This window comes from Lissotriton helveticus, chromosome 1_1 (genome assembly GCF_964261635.1).
Source record: "Lissotriton helveticus chromosome 1_1, aLisHel1.1, whole genome shotgun sequence".
NCBI classification, from domain to species: Eukaryota; Metazoa; Chordata; class Amphibia; order Caudata; family Salamandridae; genus Lissotriton; species Lissotriton helveticus.
In genome coordinates this window covers 682,772,939-682,789,765 of record NC_136057.1, presented here as the reverse complement: position 1 = coordinate 682,789,765, position 16,827 = coordinate 682,772,939, and the positions used below count along the sequence as shown (strand labels likewise).

The following is a 16,827-nucleotide window of genomic DNA, read 5'->3' as shown; positions in this document are numbered from 1 at the left end:
GAATATGTTCAGATGAATTACCCCAACAAACCTTTTAACTAGCTCCAGTCAATCTTACACCACTGGTTAGGAGCGGTACGATGCACCGGTTCACTAGTGCCAAGGTGGAAATATCCTGTGCTTCAATAACTTCCCACAGCCAGGCCACGTTGGTGAAAATGTTTAAGTGAAACCAAAATCATCCGTAGCTCCTCCCAAGCATTCTTGAACAAGGTAGTCAGTCCTTAAACAAAGTTAGATACGCACATGCCTCTCAAGTGACTTCTATCACATTCCTGTGAAGTAATGACCACTTTCAACACTGGTGGGAGTTCTTCGCACTGACTCACGCCACACAAGAAGGAAATTCACATTGCAAGGTGCGGCCGAGGAGCCATTTCCTGTGAAAAATTAATGTGTGTGTCCATTACCACTGTATCGTGCTACATAAATACAACTACAAAAAAACTGAAAGAACCAAGTGACCTCGAACTCATTAAAAAGTACCTACATAAAATGCCTTGCCACTTACTGAGCTATTGAAGCGCAACAAGCCCCCAGCATGGGAACATGAGAGGTTATGTTATGTCAACGGTATTGGCATAACATGCCTTTTCCATTGGCATAGGTTCGCAGACCTGAGGGCTGTCTGCAATGTGCATTTCAGCATGGCTCTGGGAATTATTTTCTCTGTTGTGAGTAGATCTTTGTTACCCTTAAATCTGCTCCCCAGAATGCAGCAGGGCACCAAATTGCTGGAGCATTTTTTCCAGCTCTACTCATGTGGAAAGTGGCTAGATGTGTTTTTTCTTTTACATTATGACTTCCTCAGACATCTGTTACCTTCATTTAAGTACCTGGAGCTAGCCTTCAATGTTATTTGAAGAGAAATCACATTCAATAGGCTTTTTTAATTCTGTTGAGTTACCTGTGTGACCTTGAAAAATATACGATTCCATTTATAAAGTTTGAAAATATTGAATTCAGTGTTCAGTTTCAAGATACTTTACCATATGTGTTTGCCTTTCCTTCAGTATTTTGAAATGATTTTCTCTTTTACTTTTTCAATCAATTAACAAACAAGCATTGGTAATGCCAATAGCTTTACACTTGCATTATAATGACAAGACCCATTGGCTTAGCAATGATTATCAAGTATAGATGTGGCTATGGTACTGGATCTAGGAGGCACCTCAAATGAAAATCCTCCATGGACTGCAAGAACTATTACTTTTTGGGAAATGCGTTAGTTTTACAATTCAAGAGAGAGGAAAGTGGTTGGGATACTGCACTAGACTAACTGGCTGGTACATTTATGCCATACAATCCGGAGGCCGCAAGTTTGAGGCTTATCATTGAGTTCCTGTAGCACTGCCTTTAACAAATGGCACTTCACAGATTGTACATATATCATAGTAATCCACCATGGCAAATAATTTGGCAAACTGTGAGCCACAACAGAGGCAGATATAACCATTGCAGACTCAAGGTGTGTCCAACAGGGTTCATTAGTGGGTAGAATAGGTGCCTAAAAGCCTAGAGGAAAGCTCCCCTCTCAGTGGGCACCACACAGGTGGCATCTGAAGTTAATAAGCTTTGGCATGGGACAAATCAGGCCTAGGTTGATGAACTGAAAGAAACTTGTGATAGTTGGCCATGGAAGTCACCCCTCTGACAAAGGTGGACACCCAAGGAGTCCTGTCGGAGGGGGAGGGAGTATTGAACAGTCACCTATATTGTTTGGAGGCCGGAAGCACCATGTAGGGGTTGCATGACAGGTACGTAGCCAGATTGGGTGTAGCAGTGCACATTGTGCTCAATACTTTAACCCCTTGCGTGCTCATGACGGTCCCCGGCCTTCATGAGTCACGGTGGGCGTGTGCTCATGATGGCCGGGGGCCGTTCGAATCCCGCCCACTAATTAGAATACCCACACAGCCAATTACACATTCCCCTCTCTATGCAGAATGCTGGGCAGTGTTTACTTTGCAAATAAAAAAGTGACGGTGCCCAAAGTTCTCTTCTGAAACACGCAGCTGATGTGCGAGCACAGAATACTAGGGCTGCATAAACTTAAAGCCACCTCAGGCATCTTTAATCCATTTACAAGCACTCCCTGTCCCTTCAGATCCCTCTTGCAGCTTCCTGCTTTCTCACTTTGTGATGCTTTACCGTCATTCTCTTCCTCCTCTTTACAGTGTGTGTGTTTATCCCTCTTTTTCTTGCAGTAAATGTCTGATGCAGAAAAATAAGTGTCGGCCCCAAACAATAAGTGCTGGTGCCGCACACTGGCAACCACAGGCACAAATTAAGCACTGTAGGCTGGGAAAGCTTTAGGGAGGGTGAGTCAGGCAATGGGATTGTGGTGGAAAGAGGCCATCAAACTAAGAAAACATAGCACATATTATTAACATAGGTGGGTTGGTGGGAGATAACGGTTGCCATGGAGAGAGGAGTCTACAGTAAATAAATATGGCAGGCCCTGGTTGGCATGGGTGAAGAGAGTGAATCCATATGGACAGGAGCTGTGCTTTCAAAGGTCAGGTGCTTGCCAGTCCTGGGTACCTGCACTTTTTTATTTTGAAAGGGAAAGTAACCTGCACTTCTCAGCACCCCTGCAATACATTCAATGGGTGAGTACAGGTACTCTAAATACCTGCACTTCTATGTGTCCATTAAGAGCACTGCACAGGACAGGACCATTCCTGGCACCATGTTGAGTGAGGGGCGATGTGAGGTGCTTTGGGTGCAATAATAGTGCGGCAGAGCACTGTGGAAATTTCAACAGAATATGTGACTCTGCGCCAGTCGTGCTCATCACCTACGTGACGAAATATTGGGGTGAAAAGCAGCATGTCTTCTAAGACATTTTCCAACAACGTACGTCATTACACCAAAATGAACTCGTATGAATTGGCAATTATAGGTATCTAAAAGTGTTTTCTACTGAGTCACTCCCACCTTCAAGACTAAGATGAGGTTGTGCCGTATTTCTTGTTGCTAATGAATGTCTGTACCAACCTTCAGCTGTAGATTACATGAACACAGCCTGAGCTTTCACAGGGCAACTTCCCCTCAGCGCTGTTTAACTCTGCCCACAGGAGGCGCAGCCGAAAGCGAGGGGTTCAACATTTATTGAAAATACTGCAAGTTTGTATGAAGAAGTCCCAGAAAATTACAAGGAGACTCAAAAAGAGAACAAGACAATGACGTTGCCTACATTAACAACAAAACTCTGTATCGCAGAATAAGTCACAGGATACCAACCATAAACCATAACGTTACACAACATAGCATACATTAGTAAGGGTGGCTTGGGCATAGCTGATGAATACACAGAGAGGGAAAATGGCCGACTAGAAGTTGTGCATCTGGGGGGCGGGGGGCAGCAACAAGATCTCTACTGCAGGTCCATCATCCCCTGCAGGACGCTGCTAATGTCCGCTGCAGGACACAGGAGCACAGCGATACTTTACAGGAGCCGCTAAATGCGCACAGGACATATGGGAAGATCCGTGCGGCCACCTGGATGTCATGTCATCCCATGCCACTGGGCATCCTCCCTGGCACCAGGGCTGTCTAGCCCCTTCCCAGCCATCTCGGACACATGACCTCTGCGAACCACAGAAGCAATTGGGAACACCTCGTCTCCAGCCTTCACCTTTGATGTCACATACCTCGTAAAGGGCGATTTATTTTCGCCCAAAATCTGGGAGATTTACGCGCTGTAATCCCTGCTTTTACAACCAACCCAATTGATTATGTTTACTGCTTCACTTTCATCAGGATGGAAGGCGTTCGACCCCCGAGGGATGCCAACCTGTCAGCTATTGGTTGGAGCTCCGCGGCATGCACTGAACCCACAGAGCTGCCACGCTCGCACCTCTCTGCCAGCACGGAAGGATAGATACAAAGGAACGCGACTCACCCTCTCTCCGCTCCTGCGCCTCAGCGACCCGTAGGGGATCTTGAAGAGCAGCCTGCGAGTCCTGCCGGGGGTGACGGCCGTCTGCAGCACCATGGTGGCGGCGCCCCGAGTGAGCGCCTTCAGCCGCGCGTGTGAGCCCGGGAGCAGCGCGAGCGCCCCTCGGAGTCCGCTGGATCAAATATCCGCGCGCGCCCCTCACTTCAGACCGCGCGAGGCACGCATGGGACTTCCCTGACGAGGGGAGAAGCGCAGACACGTCACCCCGCGCCGCATGTTTTAAGCTGCATCTCTGTAGCTCCTTCTGCTTCTGGGCGCTCGGCGGGGCTGCTGCCGCGCGGCGCGCAGAGGTGGGAGATTTAAAGCCGCTGGGAGGAGAGGGCTTCACAAAATGTCACCCTCCCTCCGCGCGGTCACAGACGGGAACCAGGTCACCCGTCTAATGGGCGCTCCATCCATCGCACTCCTTGCACGGCTGGCCCTGCGACGGGGACCCACCTCCCCCTTCCTTTGCTGTACAGACGATCACATGTTCACCTTATAAAGCATATCTGGCGCGCGACCATCTGGCGCGGAGATTATCCCACGGCTGGATTCTGCTCTGTCCTGAACTCGGAGTAAAACAAATGCCTCGAGAACTCCTACAGGCAATGGAGCCTGGGTGGGTTCTGCCAAGACCCGGGCTGGGACAATAAACAATGCGGCATGTCACATGCGGCCCGGAAAGGTATAAATAGGAAGCCCAGCTCACTGAAATGTTTATTTTCGGCGTCCAATGGCTGCCCTGGAGGACCTCTGGAAGAGGGTGCGCTCCACAGGCGTGAGCCCTCCGTTGTGACCATTTCACTGGACATGGTGGGGACACCGCGCTCACGGGCACCCAGGGCCACATCTGTGAACTTAGAGTTTATTTCACGCCAGGCATTTATCCTCTTCCATTTAAGTTTCTCTCTACATATGATGACTTGTCATCAATGCGCTGTGATCATCTTTTTCTGAAACCGAGGCCCGCTGCCCATGGCGTTCAATCATCCTGTGCTGTGTGAGGGGCATCTCTGTTCTAGAACCAAGTAAAAGTGACACAGGTAACTTCATGGGTGTGCTCTGTCTGCCCGTCAACCCTCAGGAGATCAGGCCCCCTCCCTGCCCAGATGTTGCCCCACCCTGCCTGACCGGTCCACTTCATTCTCTGCCAAGCGCTGTCTAGCAATTGGAGGCTCCCAAAGAGAGAGTCTGTCTCCGGGCCTTCATCTGTGAAGAAAGCTGGTGAAGATTATATCTGTTGTTTGGCTGAGGAGATGTTTGAACCTAGAGGTCCTGCCTAATGGACCCACCTGGACTCCGGGTAGTGTCTTATGGGCTGGGGTGGGTAGACGTGTTCAGAACCACTTTTTCAATCTCTCTAGCTCTTACAGATCTGGGAATATCACGGTTTATCCTAAATCCCAATTCACCAGTTGCTATGGACAAACAACGGATCCACTGGGTGACGAAAGTCAGGTAGGTATCTACGCCATGTGAACAATTTGATCACAAGGTGTAATTCACAAGACACCAACCACTATAGTTTTATTTACTAACTGACTCCTACAGTGGTCCATCTCCGGGACAGGCAGGGCTGAACATTGATCTGTTCTACCTTTGTAACAGACCACTAGAATCCAGGAGCCCCATTAACAGGACACTAGAGCATTTACCTTGGAGCATTTATTTGGTACCGGAAAACAATAATTTACCATAATGTTTTAATTACTGGTGTCCATGGTTATTTGTGGGTGGTGGTTCATGGATATTTAAAAAATAATTTGATTTTGTGACAATTTTTGGCAGAGTTCTAGCCGATTGGGCTTATCAGCGAAGTGCTATGAATTCATTCGGGGTCTTCTCTTGGTCCAGAAAAGAGACAAACCTTCAAGTTTGTTTTGCTGAAGTTTTTAACTGCCCTTCATCTCATATATATAAAGACCTATTCTTTTTAAAAGCTGTAGCTTTGACCCGACACTGAATTCACTGTGTATTGTTACTGTGTCAAGTGTTGAAAGGGATTACTTTAATAATGCAACTGAAGTCCAATAGTACCTGGGACACCGAGATGCACTTTTATGCTTTTTACGCCACTAGGAAGAGCCGAGAAACCATCTAGTTTATTTCCTCAATGTAGCGCCCGTGCTGTCAAACTAATTACTTAAACTTTCCCTTAACTTCTACTAATTCCTCCTCATCCATATTCTTCCAAATCCCATTCTACAATCCCCACATTCCTACTTTTTCATGACGAAGTTCATTCTCTGCAATTGTTCTCATCCCTTTATGTGCAAAGGCAGCACTTGTTTAATGTACTCGAAACACCTGGCAACTTCAAACTTTCATATACCAAACAAGCACTAGTAAAGCCAACAGGTCTTGCTTTTGAACTCTTGGCTTTGCCAATGGATTTTAGACATGCTGTACAACATCTCGATGCTGTGCAGCTTGGCTAAAGAATGTTCTAAACAGTCTTTGACTTAGCCAGCTGCGTTATTCTGTAGACGCAAATCACACATGCACGTGCCTAAAAAATTAAGAGGACATTTTTTCTTTATTGTTACCGATCCCCATTGAATGGATAACTAAACAGAAAAAAATATGTAAAAAGTTTTTTTTTTTAAATCGATTGGGAGTGGAGACAAGGGATTAGAAGGGACGGAAGAAACACCGGGGAGGAAGCAACAAATGGGGCAGAAGCAACACTGTAGGTGGAGGTTGGGGGGAAGCAACACAAGACCTGGGTGGGGAGCAGAAGCAACATGGATGGCACAAGTGGGGGAAAAACACATGAGAGAGAGAGAGAGAGAGAACAGTAGAGCATGGGGGAGCCAACAAACGAAAGAGAGCAACAATAAATGGGCAGGGGAGAAGCACAAAGGAGAGAAAGCCATGAAGGGGTGCATGAAGAAACACCTAGGTAACAGATCAACATGTAGTGCAGGGGGTGAGAAGTACACAAGGGAGTCGGCTGGAAAAAACATGCACTTCCATGGAGTGCTTTACCCAAAAGAAAGAAGTAATACTTGAAAAGCAAGCAGTGAAAGCACAGAAGCCATTGAATTAAAAACAGATGGTAAAGAGGCTGTGGTCCATGAGGGGGACACACATCAGATTGACAGGCTGGGACACAAATAAAGAAGAAGGCAAATGAAAGTGCAGGAGAGGCGGCCAATGGTAAGCAATGGGTGGGCTCCAAGTCCCTGAATGCTCTTGGTAAGTTCACAATATATCTGGAAACAGACAATGCATATGCTGTCTAGTAGGCGAGACCTAAAATGAGTGAAAGTGATGTTGCAAAATAAATAATAGGACTAGCTAGATTTGGATGCATTTTCAAAGGCAAATGGCCATAATTTCCAGTTATTCAGAGGGAACTACCATAGCAATGATGGTAAACACAGGTTACTACTGGTGCAATTACAGAACTTGCCCTATAACTGCAAGAGTGCAGTTTTTCAGTGCCTAATCTGTTGGGAAATTTTCAAGGGATTTGACCCATTTAACGTGATGAACTTCCCAGGGGTAAATATAAATGATTTCAGATTACGTAAACATGTCCACATGAAGAGTCTGAAAGTTACAGAAGGGCAATACTAAGCAATTTGGTCCTGAATGGATTTGGTGGGATAGGTTTAGACTTTGTATTATTGGTGAACCAAATCTACCAATCACCTCTGTTACACTCTCCAATGGGTGTGCAGAACAGTAAGGGGGGAAAAAGAGGGAAATGATTTGGCAGGTGAAAGATAAAAGGGGAGATCTGTGTGGCAGGAGCGAGAGGGCTACTGTGGCAAGGCAAAAGGACAGGCTATCTTGACAGGTGTAGTTCAGGCAAAGGGGCTGGTCAAGATATCTAAGCAACAGGGGATGCCGGGTTAGTGGAAAAAATACGACAAAGCGATGGTGGTTGGAGTGGGGTGAGATGTAATTGACATAGAAAGCAGGTGGTCAAGGATGGATGTTAACGGAAGGAGATGGCAAGAAGTGAGTATGGCAACCTTAGGTTCAAAGGGGGTTTGCTTGAGTTTACATCTATCTCCCCTATGGTATTCTGGCCTTGGTGAATCCTTTTATTTTGCTGCATCGAAATGAAAGTCAACGGGCCTGCTGAATCCAGTTTACCTAGAAGTAAATGATTGTATTATCCTCATTCCTTAGGAGGTCCCACACTGACAACACAATATCCCTTACCTACACAATACATGAAAATACACTTCATAACATCTACACTGCAACAAACAAAAGTACTTTCAATAAGAGTACAATCGATCCCTTAAGGGCATCCTACAGGCTGCAGCCCTTCTCTCTCACCCGGGGTCTAAAGCGACATGGTCACATCACCCTCATCCTGATAGAACTACAGTGGCTCGACTTGCCAGTCTACACCATCTTCAAAACCAGGTGTGCCATTAACAAAGCCATCACGACCAGCACTGCCGCCTGTCTGGGCTGACAAGTTCACCATCTCTGGTGGCTCTTGGCACAACCAGGACAATATCAGTCAGGAGAAAAAAAGGGTATAAAAAGGAAAAGAAAAAAACACAAGGCAACTGACCTTTTCTATCTATGTACCGAAATATCGGGAACAACATCTCTCTATCCACAAAGCCTACCCAACCCTGCTCTACTTCAGGAGAGAGTTGAAGAAGCTCAGTTTTAAAGAATACTATATCACAGTCCTTTTCTGCTCCCAGAAGTCATCTGCCTCTCCAATCACCTGTTGACTGTATGCTCAACGTAACCCTGTACACGTTTTGCTTTTTTTGCCCTAGGTTTGTGCTTTACAAATAATGCACAGGCTTTTTACAACATAATATAGAGAACTCCCCCGTGACCTATATTTCTTTCATCAATGTAGAACTGAATTCCGTATGGGCTAAACACTAATATCATAACATCAATAAATTGGCAAAAAATAAGATTTGGTTTTGTCATCGTTTATTAGATTTCTGTTTTGTCATTAAGATGTTTGTATTAAAAATGTCTTTCCTTTTTTTGTCCTTTTTTTATCAAACTATTTTTCCATAAGTATACATATAAACAACATTCTTACACAAAATTCATAGTTAAATGCAATACATCATTAAACAAATGACCCCTGAGTGAGAAATCCATATATAAAATAAATATTTATTCATTCATACTCCAACAAATCCATCCAAACTCATGCAGACTCATACAGCATTCACAAACACATATATCTGGAGGAGAGGGAGACCAAAGATTGCACATTTACAAATCATGAAGAAAACATACATAGCTTTCCAGTATATGTTTTATATATTTTTTATACTCAAGAACTTAATTCGGACATTTATACGGAGAAGATAGTGAATCTTCTTCCCACAAGGTCCCTCCGTTCTTAAGGTTTTGCATCACGTGTTACTTTTGAGCATTCACCCTTGCACTAAAAATCAAAACTCGTGTAAGGAAACAGAGCTTATGGGTCATTAAAAAAACACTTTATCAATGGAGCAGACCCACACACCAAGAATAGTTTCAGGAAAGCATTAGCTTGATGTGGGAACCTTCTACTATGAAACAATCACGTTCTGTTCAGAATTAGTACCATATGTGTGCTGGCACCCTAAGAAAAAATACAGACAGGAAAAGACATAAACATCTTGAAAGAAATTACTTACAAAGCTTCGTTATGAAGATTAAATGAAAGGTTACATCTTTTCTTTAAAACAAATCGCAGATTTTTTCCGCTACATAATTTAAAATGGCCTAAAATATCAAAGTCACTAAAACAAAAAAAATTACAATTGCGATAGGCTGCCAAAAGTGGCATTCTAGGACTAACTTTTGTATTTTCAGTTGCTTGAATTACAAAGACATCAAAAACGTAAAAAGAAAAACATGAGTAAGTAAGTGGAGGGAAATATGTGACAGTCTTTTGTATCCTACAAAGGCTTATAGTGAAGTATGTGTGGAGTCTTAAACTGTACTGTTAAAAACGGAGAAATCTGTCTACACACCATGGCAATGTTAAAGGAAATATATTTTTCCATGAGCAGCACTGGGCAGATTTTCCTTTCAGAACTCAAAACTCAAGACTATGGGCCATATGTATCAACACATTTCCCCATAGACACAGAGTGAGCAAAACCCTTTGATACATCTGGCCCTAGGTCTTAAAGGTACAGGATAGATCCCAAATGGTAAACCACCTTCACCCCGCATCCGTGACCCCGCATGCTGTCACAACGCAGTTGTTACAACAACGCGTTGTGACAACGCATATCATTACTCCGCAAGTCGTTACGAAGACTTGCGGCAGGGGGAGAAGGTGTTGGATTTAAAATCCAACACCTTCCCTACAGTCCGCACAGACTAGAGTTGAAATAGTACATTTTACTATTCCAACATTCAGCGCCCCGCCTCCGCAATTCGTTGTAACGACTTGCGGAGTAATGGTATGTGTTGTCACAACGTGGTCGTTTTTACGACCGCGTTGTGACAGCATGCGGGGTAAAGATACATATTCATCCCAAATAAGTAGCTGACAAGCCAAGATTTGTTTTTTATACAGCGGATACTTTGAGCGCATTCCATATTAGTTAGATACAAAATACTTAGTTTGCCTCATCCTCTGTCTAATGGCTATGCAAGCCAGAGCAGTCTATTGTGAAGTTTGGAAGGCTTTCACTGACTTTTGAAATTTAGAACTTTTGAAATATTGATAAATTTGCCATGACTTTTGTGCAGCACCTCATTCAGTGCCTAACATGTCCTCCCAACCTGGGTTGGAGCAGCCAGCAAACAATCTATCCATTCAAATATTCCAAGAGCTATTTACTTATTGGTTTAAACACCAGTGTTAGAATATTCTGGGTGAAGGACTAGTTAGATGTTCTTACACCACCTAGGTGGGGATGTCGAGTGCCGATTCTACCGATGTGCGAGTGCTTTGAGTTTGTTTCTGCTTGGGTCAGTCAGATATGGCACTTCAATTGGTTGGCAAAGCAAGTGATCAAGAAACAAGCAGCAAGTGAATCTTTATAGGAGCAAGGCAGGCACTCTGTTTAAATTGAGGTACTGTCCAAGAAATCATAGTGGCTGCTTGCGGTTAACTTCTTATTCACAATAGTCCTCATTTTCACATATCTAGTAGCAACCATCTCAGATGGATGAAAAATTTAGTCCAATCAGTCTTACTGGGATTCAAAATAAATAGTAATATGCAGGTCTGCAGCATGTGCTCAACCCACTGAATTACCCTACCTGTGCAAGCTATCTCCACCGGAATTCAAAACATGATAGCATTTTTCCCATAAAGCCTGGCTTTGCAGTTGATCCTTGCTTGCCCTAGTACCTTATTGACCCGGTCAGGTCCACAACCTACAGCGTTCACCATCCCACACAATATAGGCTGATACCCCCTTATATGGAAGTTTCTACCAGTCTTGCTATGTATGCCGTAGGAAGGACCTTCATTCAGCAATCACTCTTGTACTTTTTGGAAGTGTTGGGGTATCAGGACTTGGCTTCTGGAAAATTATCATCGTCTCCGGCTTCAGAGTAATGGTGTAGCCTCAATCCTGGGTGCCTCCCGAATCTAGGCAGACTGTGCCGCTGTGGACATACTCCAAGGCTCGGAGTGGACCGATGAAGCCAGCCGAAGCCGTATGCTGAACGGCCACCTGGCTGGAAACAATGTTTTCCACTTTTAGCCATCATTCAAGTGTCTTATGAATAAGAGAAGTAAATGTTGGATGAACAGATCAATGGAACGGAAGCATTTATAGTAGAAGACTCTATACATATCATGTTTAATAGACTACAGAGACTGCAACCGGCCAGAATGATCAAGTCTTGGCGATCTGTGCACTTGTGTTTGATTAGATAATTCAATATTGCACCACAGATTTCTGTTTGACAAAGTGTTAATTAAATGGAGAATTCTGCGCATTACAGTGAACAATCTCCCGCTACAGATACTCTATTCTGGTTAGGTGGGGTTCTGTTACAGAGAAGTATTGATGTCTTCCTTCACCGCACATTTTTTTCTGTAGTGTTATTTCACCAAAGTCCTAGACTTACCAGATGTGACCCCACAAGGCATTTGAAATCGCCCTCCCCTACTACTGATATCACAAAAAGCAAATGCACACCACCTTTGACACAAGGCTATCACAGTATACTAAATCACCCAGTGACAGCACAAGAAGTGACAAATTGAAAGTGAATAATAACACATTTCTACGGGAAACATCATTAACAACGAAGGCAGTACTACGCGTAACGTTTACAACGAGGCACTTACCACGTAAACGTCTTTCCAACGCGTATGCCTTCAACGATCGTATTTACCACGAAATAAAAAACCGAAGGATTAAAAAGGGGGGTTGGGGGGGGTCTCCCCCCCCATAAAAAAACGATCCCGCCGTGCCGAAAAAAACAGTGTCATAAGAGAGGAAGCGGAATAAACTTCCGTTTCCTCTTTATGACGTAAGAACGACGTGGCAAAGAAGATGAGGGGAAAACGAATTCCGTGGTAACGCATGCGTGGAAAAGGCATGCGTTGCAACGGAATTCGTGGTAACAACATATAACCCATTTCTACATGCAGGGTAAAATGTACAAAATAACTTTGCAATGTTACTGATGGTAACTAACTCTGACACCTTGTTGCTAAAACTAATTACAACTAAAGATACAGTTGTACAAGGGATGCAAGCAGTCATGTAGTGGTAACTGCAGCAAAAAAAAACTTAATATGTGCGTTGGTTATGTGACCCATGCTGAAGGGCTGGTACTGCCGGTACACTGGTTCCAATGGGATTGTGCATTATTACACTCGCACCACACAGATTACTTCACTTCACCCATTTTAAAACAGAGAATCAAATCCAATATTCATAGCAATAGTGTGCATGTAAACAGTGCCATTCGGAATCCCACAGATGGGAAATGTGGTGGCTTCAGCACTAAACATAATTATCAGAGGAAGCATGCTTTAAACTTTAAAGATGCAAGTGGTCACTAATGACATACGAGGAAAATGTGGTGAAAAGTGTGGTTTCTGCTAATGGTCTGCCTCAGTTTCACTGCTCCCCGTTAACAGGAATATTTAACAAACTACGCTTAGAACCACAAACACGGTGCGGCTTATTTATTGATGTGGTTCATGAGGCTTATTAGTCTTATGCTTTGCTACACTATGCTAAGAAATGTTATGACACATACTATTAGATTATAATGTGCTATGCCATGGAGTACACCACAAACTGTACTCTCCCCATGGATGGTATGTATTCCATTTGTTTAGTTAATGATATTTGTACATACATGTTCTCTACTAGGATGGTGTGTTCTCGCGGTGTGGGCATGGGGTGTGCATTGTGGAAATCCACAGTATAGATTTCTGCGGGGCATGAAAATACATGCACACTGGAGTTGGAAGAAGTGAGTGTAGGTGTGAGACATTCAGCAGCTATTAGTGGTATTTAGTGCACTATATGTTTAACAAGCTATTACATGCATGTGTGTGTGTTTGTAGCTGGCTTGCATGATAATCGTGTTTCAAGGACTTACCTGTTTAGTGGGGTTTAACTTTGATGTAGAGGGCAGGACAGCCAGCGTAATGTGTTGGGTTCACTTGTGTCTGTGGAGTGTGGTTGCTTGAACAGTGTGCTGCTTCTTGGATGACAGTGTTGTGGTGTTTGCACAGGTCGGTGTGGTGCACTTTATGGTTTACTGCATACAAGCGTGATATATATTAGATTGTGATAAAAAATGCTTCTAATAGTACTTGTGTTGCAATCACTACACTAAGAGTAAAGTAGGAAGCAGGCATATATGTATTCAGTTATCTAGGGCATACTGAACAATGATGCATAAGAACAACTTATATTGGCCGTGGTTCGGCAATGTTCGTTGACGTTTCACTTTTGTTTCTAGCTGCCTGTGTGTGACTTTTGCCCTCACATTAGCTCACACAAGCCAACGCTTTCACCGTCACAGCCAAAAACCTATGTTTTACGGGTATTATTTAAATTATTTATGCAACGCCTTATGCAACAGGAAGGTTGCCTCAAATTGCTGAGGCGGGACATGAGCAATCAAACCAGAGGGCGCATCAGGAAGAAAATAATAGGTTTAAGATCCCATTGCCACTTGCTACTGGTCCACTCTTCTTAAAGCCCGGGGTGACGTAATTAATAATTTAATTTCTATTCAGTGCTGCTCCAGTGACTCATGATTCATTGTCATCTCCTAAGTGAAGCACTGATGAGCATATTAACTGTATTACCAACATTGCTTCGTCAGCAGCCGCATTATGATGCTCAGTTTGACAAAAGGCTTGGTTAATACTTCTGGCAGAGAAGTATATTTCAAAATATAACAGGCGCCCCTTTTCTCTTTCTTGCAGACATACTACTTCTACTAAATTTATAAAGCAGTCAAACAGGAAGTGATCATTAATATGTTGTCCCATTCTGGCAAAGACGCAACCATTGTTCACCAATCCCGCTGACATCGAGAATACACGCCAACATTTGGAAGCAGGAAAGAGGGCGATTTTGAAAAAGTAGATCAAGGAATTTATTTTCCCCATTGACTTCCATTGAAGTGGAGCCAATTTTAAATGGGAAGAACCTAAAATAAAGCTCTTTTTGGCTTCATAGGGCATATCCTGCCTGAATCAGTTATGTTGGCCTGTATGAGCAATATCCAGCCGGTGGGGACCAGCTGCCCCTATTACATACCACTGTTCAGTAAGTATGATCATCACCGGCTATGGGCTGCTTTTTTTTGTTATTTTGCATACGCTATAAACCCTAAAAGGCGGACAAGCTCAATGCTTCAGCTGGGGATCGATGAAAGTGTATGACTTGCTAAAAAGAGTCTCACAGTTATCAGATAGGGTGAAGAGTAGATCTTCATCTGCTCTACCAAAGATCATCAGCTTACTTTGGAAAGAAGATATTGAAAAACAAGACTGCGCCGCACACTGAATGACAATCACTGTAGCTGTTGACTGAAAAAGTAACAGTAGCAAAGAACTCACAATAGTACACAGACTGAGCCTATTTTTCTTAATTTACTCCCAGGACACGCCCACGTAGCTTCTGTACATAGTCCTTCCTATTCCTTGTTATAAGCCCATGCGTGCTGGCCAGTGATGACTTAACTGTCCCCTTCCAGTTTGTCTCTTGCTGCCCATCCCTCAATCAGGTACCAACAACGCAAGTTGATTCAGTCAAAGAAAACACAACCTGTAATTCAACAAGACACTTCTCTAGATAATTTACTGAGAAGTTTCAAGTGATACATAGCATGGACCAGTGCAAATGATGATAAACAAATATGCCGTAAAGCATATTAACCATATTGAAGCTGAGCAAAGGGCAGCCATACATGTTAGCCAAACAAAACAAACTCTTACATCTTTGGTACGTGCATACATGCATAAAACACACACCAAACCTTTCACAGAATCTAATCGGCCACTACTGTTCTATATTCTCTCACTAAACAATACAGTGGTGAACCGCAACCTTATCAGCCACTACCCAATAATATTCACCTCTCAACAATACAAAACACCACCAAATGCAGTATCAATGGACTACTTGGATGTGGGTCAGCGAGAATGGCAGAGCTAAACAGGGCGGCCACTTTCTGCACACACTTGGGAACCATACAAATGGTCATTGTGTTATGCAAGTGTACTTAACACAACATAGCTAGATGTAGAGAGAGGCAAGCTGACACCTGACTGTTATTGTGAGGGAGACACTTCCTGATCCAAGACAGAGCGGAGCAGCGTAACACTAAGCCTCACGGAAGGGCAAGCCAGGCTAGCGACTATAAGATTACAGCGCGCGGCTTATGCATTATTGAAGAGGATTATGTCTTCCTGTTGCTAGCCCAACTGGAAGATTTCTATTTCTGCACTTTCTTTTTCTTGCCGTCCTAGGAAACATGATGTAAAGCACAGGGCTTGTCGGGCCCCACCCTATCCAAGAGCGTGCCCCCGAGAAGGCAACCGGAAGTGACCTTCAAGAGGTCGATGGCTTGGGAAGACTTCTTCCTTCGGTGCAGCGTCTGGTTGTAATCATGGCTGCGGGCTTCTAGTCCTCTGTGGTTACCACCCACCTCTTCCCCTAATTATGGCGGGAAGTGCCTTGTTTTTTCAAGGTTTCGACTCTTAAAGCCCTGTTTTGCGAGTGGTTTTAATCTGGTTCTCATGGCAATAACTTTCCATGTTTTGTTTTAATGAACTAGGTGAAAGTAGTTAAAAAATACATTTGTAAACCTTTTTTTCGTGATTTTGAAACAGATACAGCACACGCGCAAATTTAGAGGACCTCTCTGCAATTACATGGCAGGTATTTTCACTCTCATCAGGTTTACAAAGCACAGAATTTCAAAGCAGTGATTATAGGATTTTAAAAATATTAACGCGGGACATGGCTGCCATTATAGGAAGGAGTCGCAATGGGCTCAAGCACACAGCTCGAATTGCATCACCAGTTGCGGAGAATCACAGTTGCACCAAAACATTTTTGCGTTCAAGTGAAAATGGTGAATTACAATTTTATCTAACAGGACTTCGGACAGAACCATGCATGCAAAACAATACATAATTTAGAGGAAGTGCATTCAGAACCAATTACAGGAAATCAATTTCCAAGTTGGTGTGAGGAAATCAGGGACTTTCTCCCATTAAGTCATAAGCAGACTTAAAAAAACTTGAAAATCATACATTTTTTGCAACACTTTCAGTCCAGGTTGTTGTGTTGTTAAAAGATACAATAATACAACTTGTATATTGCTCTAACATAAGTAAGACTTGCAGGCAGAGCTATATGAGAAGCAATGCATCCACAGAGGCAACATTGAGGAGAGAGACCCTTTTCCGGGGTTACAAGTTTTTAAGGCCT

At 43.6% G+C, this 16,827-nt stretch overlaps 1 protein-coding gene across 4 annotated transcripts in view; it reads right to left on the bottom strand.

Annotated features, from left to right (window-relative positions):
• FRMD4A (FERM domain containing 4A) overlaps window positions 1-16,827 on the bottom strand; it is an 853,273-nt gene that overhangs the window by 575,958 nt on the left and 260,488 nt on the right. For 2 of the 4 annotated variants that reach the window (XM_078674206.1, XM_078674209.1), the window contains exon 1: window positions 3,908-4,056. The exons of 1 other annotated variant lie outside the window; for it this stretch is intronic. In XM_078674206.1, coding sequence (XP_078530332.1) covers window positions 3,908-4,000 — 93 coding nt within the window. In that variant the 5' untranslated portion in view covers window positions 4,001-4,056. Of the gene's footprint in view, window positions 1-3,907; window positions 4,123-16,827 lie in introns of those variants that run through there. One more of the 4 variants, XM_078674207.1, reaches the window with a different exon arrangement.